We start from the raw sequence: 12,361 nt of genomic DNA on the forward strand, positions 1-12,361 counted from the left end.
CCTAAAGCCAAACTGATCGTCACCTAGCGCATTCTCAATTTTCTTTTCCATTCTTCTGTATATTATTCTTGTAAGCAGCTTCGATGCTTGAGCTGCTAAGCTGATTTGCGATAATTCTCGCACTTCTATTTACTTACATGCAAATAAATTATTATAGGCCGTGCGGTTCTAGGTGCTTCAGTTTGGAACCGCGTGTCCACTACGGTCGCAGGTTCGAATCCTGTCTCTGGCATGGATGTGTGTGGTGTCCTTAGATTAGATAGGTTTGTCGTTGTAAGTTCTAGGGGACTGATGACCTCAGAAGTTAAGTCCCATAGTGCTCAGAGCCATTTTTTTAAATTATTGTATTCAATCTTCTGTAAGTTACACACAAAATATTGTGACCACCTGCTTAATAGCTTGTTTGTCCGTTTATTTTGGAACGAAATGTATCACTGATTCTGGGTCTCAGGGACCAGACTGTCTCTTGGCAGGATTTTGGAGGTATGTGACATTAGATGTACATGCACAGGTTATACAATTCGCGTGATAGCGCCCAACAGCGACAGAGTTGAGTTCCACAGAATTTAAATCAGTCGAATTTGGTGGGCGAGACATCATTGTAAGTTCACTATAATGTTCCTCAAACCACTGTAGCGCGGTTCTGGCTTTGAGGCAAGGAAATTTATTCTGCTGAAAGCTGGCATCGCCGTCAGTGAAGACGTTCAGGATGAAGGCATGCAGGTAGTTCTCAGCTGTCAGCGTATCTTCGATTACCACCGCAGTTCCCATGCGAGCGCAGGGAGAATCTCTCCCACGTCACGATACTGCTCACACCAGCCTGCGTCCATGGAGCGCTGCCCGTTTCGAGCCGCCGTCTACCTTGCTGACGGCGTCTGTGGAGACGACCACTGACAAAGGGCAGCAAAAATGTGATTCGCCTGAAGAGCCGACGCGTTTCCATTGATCGACGGGCGAATCCCGATGGTCCCGTGCCATCTGCAATCATAATTGACGATGTCTTTGGGCCAACAGCTGAACACGAAGGGATGGTATACTGCGGAGCTCCTTGTTCAACAATGTATGATGAACAATTTGCTCCAAAACACTTGAGCGTGGACCAGCATTTTGGCCTCTTGGCAGAGATGATACGGTTCACCATCTATCCTACTTCACAGAGCAGACAAACCTCTGACCTCCACATTCTGTGAAGAGCCGTGGACTTCAAACTATTTAGCGCATAGTGATAGTTTCGCTGTCCTACCTCTTTCTGTAGATGCTCACGACAGTAGCACGTGAACATTCGATCAGCTTTGTCAACTCGTTTGCAGCTTCCAAGTGGTAAATCTGCCTTTTGTCACAGTCGCTTATCTCAATGGATTTCTCCAGTTGCTACTCATATCTTCTACAACTACATCTACATACATACTCCGCAGTCCACGATACGGTGCGTGGCGGAGGGTACCTCATACCACAATTAGCATCTTCTCTCCCTGTTCCACTCCCAAACTGCCTATATGCCTCTGTACGAGCCCTAATCTCTCTTATCTTATCTTTGTGGTCTTTCCGCGAAATATAAGTTGGCGGCAGTAAAACTGTACTGCAGTCAACCTCAAATGTTGGTTCTCTAAATTTCCTCAGTAGCGATTCGCGAAAAGAACGCCTCATTTCCTCTGGAGACTCCCACCCGAGTTCCTGAAGCATTTCCGTAACACTCGCGTGATGACCAAACCTACCAGTAACAAATCTAGCAGCCCGCCTCTGAATTGCTTATATGTCCTGCCTCAATCCGATACGATAGAGATCCCAAACGCTAGAGCAGTACTCAAGAATAGGTCGTATTAGTGTTTTATAAGCGGTCTCCTTTACAGATGAACCACATCTTCCCAAAATTCTACCAATGAACCGAAGACGACTATCCGCCTTCCCCACAACTGCCATTACATGCTTGTCCCACTTCATATCGCTCTGCAATGTTACGCCCAAATATTTAATCGACGTGACTGTGTCAAGTGCTACACTACTAATGGAGTATTCAAACATTACAGGATTATTTTTCCTATTCATCTGCATTAATTTACATTCATCTATATTTAGAGTTAGCTGCCATTCTTTACACCAATCACAAATCCTGTCCAAGTGATCTTGTATCCTAGTACAGTCACTCAACGACGACACCTTCCCGTACACCGCAGCATCATCAGCAAACAGCCGCACATTGCTATCCACCCTATCCAAAAGATCATTTATGTAGATAGAAAACAACAGCGGACCTACCACACTTCCCTGGGGCACTCCAGATGATACCCTCACCTCCGATGAACTCACCATCGACGACAACGTGCTGGGTTCTATTGCTTAAGAAGTCTTCGAGCCACTCACATATTTGGGAACCAACCCCATATGCTCGTAGCTTAGTTAGGAGTCTGCAGTGGAGCACCGAGTGAAACGCTTTCCGGAAGTCTAGGAATATGGCATCTGTCTGAAACCCTTCATCCATGGTTCGCAAGATATCATGTGAAAAAAGGGCGAGTTGCGTTTCGCAGGAGCGATGCTCTCTAAAGCCGTGATGCATGGACAGCAACTTCTGTCTCAAGGAAATTCATGATATTCGAACTGAGAATATGTTCGAGAACCCTACAACAAACCGATGTTAACGATATTGGTCTGTAATTTTGAGGATCCGTCCTTGTACCCTTCTTATTTACAGGCGTCACTCGCGCTTTTTTCCAGTCGCTCGGGACTGGCAAGAGATTCGCGATAAATGCAAGCTAAGTAAGGAGCCAATGCAGTAGAGTACTCTCTGTAAAACCGAATTGGAACCCCATCAGGACCTGGCGATTTATTTATTTTCAACCCATTCAGCTGCTTCACAAACCCAGGGATGTCTATCACTATGTCCTCCATACGGGAATCTGTACGAGAATCAAACGGCGGTATGTTTGTACGATCCTGCTGCGTGAAAGATTTCTCAAATGCTTCTCTAGGGTGATCTCCTTTTGGTATCTAATTCCGCTCGCACACTTTTGTTTCCGCGGCACCTGCTGCAACGCCGCCAAGTGGTATCCAACGCCGCGTTGGGTAGTGGACAATGTTTCAGTGTATATCTTGCCGAAAAGAACACTCGCTCGCATCTTGTCACGCACGACAATAGAACAACGCCAGTAGTCTTGTCGGGTCACAACCACAATAATGCCAGTTTAACGTGAGACAATTATATCAACAATGATTCCGATTACGTTGTTCCAGACATGTTTACCGCAAAAGAAAATATACGGAAAATATTCAGGCATGCAAATATGTGAGACCCAGTCCATAAGCGCTCTAACTGCCCGTCCACTCTCGTTAAAGTGTCAGCAGCAAAACGACGAAATGACATTGTTTGTCCAAAATGCGTCCTATCACATCAGATGCACGCTTACTACTGCTTTACTCTGCGGTAATAACAATATTCCAAAGAGTTGACAATTTTTCTTGATTAATGAATTTCTCTTAGTTTAGATTAGTTTATAAATGAGTCCATAAACAAACGTAATAAACAGCACTACGTTCCGCAATTAATAATAGAAATTATAACTGTGCGAAATATTTTGTAATTTCAAATGTTTCTAAAAAACAATTTTAACTGTGCATTCAGAGCTAGTACATATCGATTGTAACAACGAAAACACAGTAATTCCTTTTCATAGATTTTAATTTGAAATTTAATATATTGTGTACAAAATTATGTGAGATTTTTCAGGAAAACAACTGAGATAATGTTAACCTTGAAACGTCCCCTTAGAAAAATTAATGAATTACTGTGCTGATAAACCTCTTACGTTATTTGATTTTCAAACAGCTGAGCAGACATTTCTCTCTTTACTTATTCTGATCAACCCTAAACTGATACTCAATATTTTTAGTGCAACGCAATCTGAGTTTCACTAATCCCTACAAAAGAATGGCCCTGACTAACAATAACCTATACCTTTCATAATCACTTACCTCACAAAAATCTTCGTTACTCGAACTACTGCAATACAGCGAACGCCGATACTGCCAGCTAAATAAAAGATTCTAACTGCTGAAGGCACTAACTACTGATAGGCATAGTTAGCAAATGAAAGACTCTGATAGAGAACAAACAATGTATTTACTTATTTACTTTAATAATATTCAAAAGTCATTATATATATATATATATATATATATATATATATATATATATATATATAGACAGGGTGTTACAAAAACGTACGGCCAAACTTTCAGGAAACATTCCTCACACACAAAGAAAGAAAATATGTTATGTGGACATGTGTCCGGAAACGCTTACTTTCCATGTTACAGCTCAATTTTATTACTTCTCTTCAAATCACATTAATCATGGGATGGAAACACACAGCAACAGAACGTACCAGCGTGACTTTGTTACAGGAAATGTTCAAAATGTCCTCCGTTAGCGAGGATACATGCATCCACCCTCCGTCGCATGGAATCCCTGATGGGCTGATGCAACCCTGGAGAATGGCGTGTTGTATCACAGCCGTCCACAATACGAGCACGAAGAGTCTCTACATTTGGTACCGGGGTTGCGTAGACAAGAGCTTTCAAATGCCCCCATAAATGAAAGTCAAGAGGGTTGAGGTCAGGAGAGCGTGGAGGCCATGGAATTAGTCCGCCTCTACCAATCCATCGGTCACCGAATCTGTTGTTGAGAAGCGTACGAACACTTGGACTGAAATGTGCAGGAGCTCCATCGTGCAAGAACCACATGTTGTGTCGTAAAGGCACATGTTCTAGCAGCACAGGTAGAGTATCCCGTATGAAATCATAGCGGTGAATCGAGGAAGTACAGTACATACTGACGAAACTAAAATGAGCTCTAACATGGAAATTAAGCGTTTCCGGACACATGTCCACATAACATCTTTTCTTTATTTCTGTGTGAGGAATGTTTCCTGAAAGTTTGGCCGTACCTTTTTGTAACACCCTGTATATATCCAGTCTTACAAATTTACTCTTTCTTATGGACACACAGATCATCCGCTCTCAAAACTCCGCCATCTCGCTCCCCACATCCACCAGTGCTGGCGGCTCACCTCCAACTGCGAAACGCTATGCGCTGTTCACATCCAACTGCCCAACATTACAATAGCGAATATTCCAACAAAGCCAACCAGCCACAGAGTGCACACAGCACAGCCAGTGATTTTCATACAGAGCGCTACGTGGCGTTACCAATATAAAGACCTATATAAAACCTAAACAGCCCACTTACAACCTGTCCAAAATTCGAAAAATGTTTCTGGTATCGACTACTACTGTTGACGAGATGTAATGCTATAGGATTATGTCCCTTTCCAAGTTGTCGAGGAATGTAGAAAATTACGTGGACTGATAAGGTAAGGAATGAGAAGGTTCTATGTAGAAACAGCGAAGAAAGGCACATGTGGAAAACACCGACAAGAAGAAGGGACACGACGGTAGGACGTGTTTTAAGGCATCGGATAATAACCTCCGTGGGACCAGACAGAGCTCTTGGGGGTCAACTGTGGAGGAAGACAGAGATTGTGCGGCGCGGTTCTTTCCGTCCCTTTACGACGAACCTGCACCTACCTGTGAACATTGTCTCAGCAGATTATCATTAGGAAAGCCGAGTGAAACCTACTGTACTTCGACGTGAACCAGGCTGCAATTTAAGTCACTAATCTACGTTTCGGGAGAAAGTTTTCACACAAATGAAAGTTCGGAAATTTTGTCCTCAATTAATATATTCTGAAACTTAGGTGAACAAGTATCACTGCCAAGTCCGTGCTAGTCTTAACACAGTCACTCAAAATCCCTTTCACACACGTTAGCAAGTTTATGGTGTTGCATTTCCCGAAAACGTAATCGCTACAAAAATACTGACTGCGTTTGATTGAGACTGCTCGCCAAATATGAAGTCCGTCGGCACCAAATGTATTCACAGTTTTTAGCCACCAACCTGCTCAATACGCCACGTGAAATTTATGTCTTTTCTCGTCACAAAATTCACTTAAAAATTCCGAACTTTCTACTACACACGCATCAGAATAATTATGGCGTCACTTTCCAACACTTTTGATGTATGAAACACTGCTAGATCCGGCAACTTATAATTTCCATCGGAACTACTACTACACACGTCCGATCTGTTTCATGGCTAGGCTCCGACTCCTCTCTAGACTATTCTAAGTCTTCTCTATCAGCAGAAAAAGGCGCGTGAGGAATATTGCTTTACCATTGGTCAGTTTACTCAGCCAATAGCAAAACAACATTCTCCCGCGTCAGTCCGCGCTTTTCATCCATAACCAATCGCAAAATAGTAAACCTAACGACTGCACTTTATACCGACGTAATTATCTAATAACCTGAAGTTTTGCTTATACATAAAGTAATTTACTATTGTTATTTATACCTGAATTAACTTTCCCTTTACCATAAACTTACTTTACAAATCTATTCTACGAAAATCACGTTTGTCCATATCCATACTTCTTCGAAATGTTCCCACACTAAATCCTACTACATAACTCGTTAAACAATTATCTTCATATTAACCTTAAACCACACTCACGCATCATTCATACTGCTAAAACACATTTCTAACATTTTACGTACATAAAAAGACATAATAACACTTAATGAAAATACTAGAACAGTTTATGAAAAACGTTCTATTACTTTAGTACACTCTAGTGGGCACAATCGAAACTAAATTCACAGTCCCCCTATCCAATATTGTCCTCTATCGGCTGATACATAAACTACGTGCGCGTCCAGTCTCGCGTCACCATCTGCAACTATCCAGCTCTGTGACACATTACCCACTCAACCGCCTCCAAGGCAGGATTGTTATACGGCGCTACGCCTCAATTGGAATACACGCAACAAGTAATTGAGGACGCTGGTTCAAGTAACATTTTCAGATGAAGAGGTTGGCGCAGGACAGAAATACGAAGCGGGCCGCATCTGAGCAGACAGAAGACGGTTGACAGACGTGGAGGCTTCGTTAATCTCTGCGTGTTCGTCTTCTGTCACCTTGTATGAGTAGCAGCACGCCATGCGTGTGTGTCTTCCATCCTGTGGACATCGTCGTCGCAGCCGCTGGCGCCGTTATCGGGAGAAAGTAGTTTCACTCTAAGCTTACTGGAATGTGACTTGAAATGACGCGTACTTGTTAGCACACTGGACTCGCATTCGGGAGGACGACGGTTCAATCCCGCGTCCGGCCATCCTGATTTAGGTTTTCCGTGATTTCCCTAAATCGCTCCAGGTAAATGCCGAGATGGTTCCTTTGAAAGGGCACGGCCGACTTCCTTCCCCGTCCTTCCCTAATCCGATGAGACCGATGACCTCGCAGTTTGGTCTCTTCCCCCAAAACAACCAACCAACCAACTTGATGACTGCTATCGAGTTTCGTGGTCGGAAGCAAGATGCGAGTGGACCCTCAGAAATCGCGACGTGTTCGAAAATAAACAGCCAAATATTTATGACAAGCTAGTATACGAATTTCACTGCTGCTCGTTTCACGCTCAGCAATCTAACCTGCACTCTTGGGTTAGTGCCGAAGCACAAGTTCGAAAATAGCGTTATATTGGGAAGAAAACAGGCAAATATTTCTGACACGTAAGAATACAAAATAATGTTATTGCTGCTGCACAGTTATTTCGCTCATAGCAATTTAATCTTTTTTTCTTTAATTACATTCAAATGGGCAAATGGAAAAACACTCACTCCAGAGAATGAGCGTTCTTGTATAATATCGAATATTGAAGAATATAGTTCTGTTACGTTAAGAAGAGCCCAAGAATCTTTTACAAACGCAAAGATTAATTTAAAAAATACACCGAGGAGTGCAGGCCGTGGTGGCCGAGCGGTTCTAGGCGCTCAGTCCGGAACCGCGCGACTGCTACGGTCGCAGGTTCGAATCCTGCCTCGGGCATGGATGTGTGTGATGTCCTTAGGATAGTTAGGTTTAAGTAGTTCTAAGTTCTAGGGGACTGATAACCTCAGATGTTAAGTCCCATAGTGCTCAGAGCCATTTGAACCATTTGAACACCGAGGAGCGAAAGAAATTGGTACACCTGCCTAATATCGTGTAGGGCCCTTGCGAGCACGCAGAAGTGCCGCAACACGACGTGACATGGACTCGACTAACGTCTGATGTAATGCTGGAGGAAACTGACACCATGAATGCTGCAGGGCTGTCCATAAATTCGTAAGAGTACGACGTGGTGGAGATCTCATCTGAATAGCAAGTTGCAAGGCATCCCAGATATGCTAAATAATGTTCATGTCAGTGGAAGTGTTTAAACTCAGGAGTGTGTCCCTGGAGCAAATCTGTAGCAACTACGGACGTGTGGAGTGTAGGATTATATTGCTGGAATTGCTCAAGTCCGTAGGAATGCGCAATGGACGTGAATGGATGTAGGCGATCAAACAGGATGCTTGCGTACGTGTCACCTGTCAGAGCCGTATCTAGAAGTATCATGGGTCCCATATCACTCCATCTGCCCTCGCTCCACACCATTACAGTGCCTCCACCAGCTTGAACAGTCCCCTGCTGACATGTAGGGTCCATGGGTCCATGACGTGGTCTCCATACCCGTACACGTCCGTTCATTCGCTCGATAAAATTTGAAACGAGACTCGCCCGACCAGGCAACATGTTTCCCGTCCTCAACAGTCCAATGTCGGTGTTGGCGGGCCCAGGCGAGGCATAAAGTTTTGTTTCGTGCGGTCATCAAAGGAACGCGAGTCGGCCTTCGGCTCCGACAGCCCATATCAGTGATGTTTCGTTGAATGGCTCGCATGCTGACACTTGTTGATGGTTCAAATGGCTCTGAGCACTATGGGACTTAACTTCTGAGGTCATTAGTCCCCTAGAACTTGAACTACTTAAACCTAACAAACCTAAGAACATCACACACATCCATGCCCGAGGCAGGATTCGAACCTGCGACCGTAGCGGTCGCACCGTTCTACACTGTAGCGCCTAGAACCGCTCAGCCACTCCGGCCGGCACTTGTTGATGGCTCAGCATTGAAATGTGCAGCAATTTGCGGAAGGGTTGCACTTCTGTCACGTTGAACGATTCTCTTCAGTCGTCGATGGTCCATTGTGCCACTGTCCTTGTCTGTTAAATTGCCTGAAATTATTGGTGTTCCCTTTCCTTTCTTTTTTCTTTTACCTCGTCTTCTTTAAACATAAATTCAAGTTCCCTTAAAACCTCTTTGAATTCTTCGGTATTTTCAGTTTTTCCTACTGTCGCCTGTTGATACTTTACCGGTAATTTTATTCTACATAGACGTATCAGCTCTCCGTTACTGTATGGTTTGTCTAGGCATTGAATCTTTTTGTCCATTGTATCAATGAATTTTACCACGCTTTTCTCTCCTGAGTTTTCATATGGTGTCATCTGAAGTAACTCGTACTTAATTTTGTTTTGCGCCTCCTTGGACCAATATCTTTTGAGAAATGCTGTTCTGAACTGTAGGTAAGACTTACAGGTAGCCGCGATCTTTTGCATCACCTCTACTACTGTCCCTGACGTGTGTGCACGAATGAAGTCAAGTTTGTGAGCTATGCTCCAGTGGTTTGGTAAGCCTACTTGAAACTGGTCGATGAATGTGCGTGCATGCAAGCTAACGCCTTCTTCCTTAAAATGTTGAAATTTTCTAACTGTAAGGAAGTGGTCAGTATCATATCTACTCATAAATCCGGTTTGTGACTGATTCATGGACTCAAATAATCTGCCACTGCTTGTGTCGTCGTGTTTATTCTCTGGTAATCTACTGCCTGTGTGCCTATTCTCAATTTCCTGACTCATATCCGCGTCATATCGTATCACTGGTGAACAAAAGTGTTGTTCGTGTGTTTCTGCTCTCGTTGTTCGCGGTATAGTACGTGTGCTGCTATTATGTTGTGTCACTGGATTTACTGGTTCAGTTGCCTGTCTTTCGATTGGTATCGGCTGAATGTATGTGTTCCGTTTTTCTAGATACCGTGCCTGGTCCTGTGGCATGTCATGTATTACTTTAATCGAGGTTTTGTGTTTCGATTTCTGCGCGAGTGTTACGTCTAGCCTTGGTTCTACTTGAACTTTCTTAGACGGCGCGTGTTCTGTGTACTGAATTAATGCTTGACACGTCAGTTGTTTCGCTACAGGTGTAATCGGTCTCGATCTTTTCTTCGATAGGTTGTATCAACTCTGTTCGAAGCTTTTCAAACTGATCTTTGTTTTTAAGTTCTATTTTATTGATCCGCTGATCATACTTTTTTTTAGTGAAATCTTTGCGACCTTGCTTTCAATTGCTTGTTCTTCCGAAATTTGTATCACTGTTCGAGTGGCTTTTTTCGTAAAACGTCCCACCTTTCTGTCAACGTTTACGATGTCCAGTTGGACCTTGTCCACGTCAGTGCGTAATTGCTGCTGACCTTGTGTTAGTACCTGAATTCTTTCTCTAGATTCTTTCGCGTCTTTGTTTAGCTAAGTGATCTGACTATCAGTTCTGGCGATCCCTTCTGGATTTTAACCTGTTGGATCTGTGTCTTAATGGTCTGATTATCCTGTTTCAATTCCTGACACTGTTTTGTTATCTGTGTATTCTGTTTCGTCATTTTTCGTAACATCTCCATGATCGCGTCCTGTCCTTTAACACTACCTTCTGCTGAACTATGTATTCTCGATCTATTGTCTTCTACTCGGTCAGTTACGTCGTTTACTGGGCTATGCTGTGGCGTTTCTAAGTTTGATAACTGCAATAACCCGTGCTGTCTGTGTTGAGGACTAGTTGCGTCTGTCATTGAACCATTACGTGGCGCAAACAACGCATTCTGCCCTCTCTGTTGTGTATGTCTTGTGTTTGCAGGTACAGTTGCGTCTGTTACGGAACCTTTTCGTGGCGCTCGTAACTTCGCAAAATTCTGTGTGTTGTTGGAGAATATTTAGAATGTGTACGATAGGTTCGACGTATTCTAAATGTTCCCCCTCTTCCGCACTGTCTACTTCTCTCTGAACGTTGGTTAACTGCCGGTTCGTTGACTGTATTGACCCGTATTATGTCCCTGAATATGCGGCAAACAAACCCGTTTCCTGTGCTCGTTTCGCTTCTAATCTTTGCCATTTCCTACGTGGGTTGTCTATTTCTGGCTCAGAATGTGCCCTACCTGGAATTTCATATTCTGGAAATTCGATGTTCTCGCCCCTTCGATTCCCATCTGATCTGTCTCAATTTCATCCCAGTCTAACTGAGCCCGCTGATCCTGCGGCTCCCCGACCGTCCTATTCTCTGATTCATCGTCTGTCCTATTCTCAGGTTCACCTTCTGTCCTATTCTCAGGTTCACCTTCTGTCTAAATATGCTGGTTTACTTGCTGTCTATCTGGTTGATCCTCCCCCATCTTGTCTACTTGCTGTCTCTCACGTAACCTTTTGGCTTGTGCTCTCGTTAACATGGAAATTCTTTCAACACACCACAACCCTATCTACTAAACTGTACGACCACTTACCAGTTAATCAAAACATCCACGGGTATGCTGCCGGTCTATAGTGTCCAACGGGCACAATATTTCGGCGATCAAACATGTCGCCATCATCAGGTGAACTGACGGACTGAGCTCCTGTGAACGTGCCGGCACGGAGATCCGTACGCTATGGCTGCTCAGAGGGAACTGGGTTCGGTCGCGGCGGCGGCCGATTTAAATACCCTCCGCCCGCGGCGCGCTCCCTCCGCCGTCCGCGCCCAGCGCCACGGTCGCGCGGTGGAACAGATTGCGACGGCGTCTGAGATGACGTCGGTGTGATGGCTCTGTCCGCCGTGGTCGTCACAACTATACGTCTGCTCGATTTACTCTTGATTAACCCGATCGCTGGTTCCCAAGCCTTGCTAAGATTATAGCCACAGTCCCGGTTTATGAGGTCGTCATTGGTGCGAATTTCGATGGCCTCTCTAACAACGCTGTCCCAGTATCTCGACGTCTGTACCAGAATCCTCGTGCGGTCATACTCCATGGCGTGATTTTCCGACAAACAATGTTCAGCGACCGCCGACTTGCTCGGATACATCAGTCGAGTGTGCCTCTGGTGTTCACGGCATCGATCCTCGACGGTACGCATCGTCTGACCAATATACGACTTGCCACATTGACACGGAATCTGGTACACGCCGGCCTTCCTCAAACCGAGGTCATCTTTGGCGCTCCCCACCAGTGCACGAGTTTTATTTGGAGGACAAAACACAGTTCCGACCCGGTGTTTCTTCAGAATGCGGGCGATTTTCCCCGAGAGTGCGCCTGTGTATGGAATAAATGCAGTGCCTACCTCCTCCCTCGTGACTTCATCCATCTCAACAGGTTGTGCTGCAGTGGTTGG

General features: G+C 44.4%; 1 protein-coding gene across 1 annotated transcript in view; it reads left to right on the forward strand.

The window, feature by feature from the left end:
- Nucleotides 1-2,875: 2,875 nt before the first annotated feature.
- The window catches only part of LOC126106259 (uncharacterized PPE family protein PPE24-like), a 32,451-nt gene continuing 22,965 nt past the window's right edge, over nucleotides 2,876-12,361 (forward strand). The window contains exon 1 of the mRNA XM_049912484.1: nucleotides 2,876-2,915. Coding sequence (XP_049768441.1) covers nucleotides 2,876-2,915 — 40 coding nt within the window. The remainder of the gene's footprint in view (nucleotides 2,916-12,361) is intronic.

The sequence above is a fragment of the Schistocerca cancellata genome, chromosome 10, assembly GCF_023864275.1.
Source record: "Schistocerca cancellata isolate TAMUIC-IGC-003103 chromosome 10, iqSchCanc2.1, whole genome shotgun sequence".
Classification (NCBI taxonomy): Eukaryota; Metazoa; Arthropoda; class Insecta; order Orthoptera; family Acrididae; genus Schistocerca; species Schistocerca cancellata.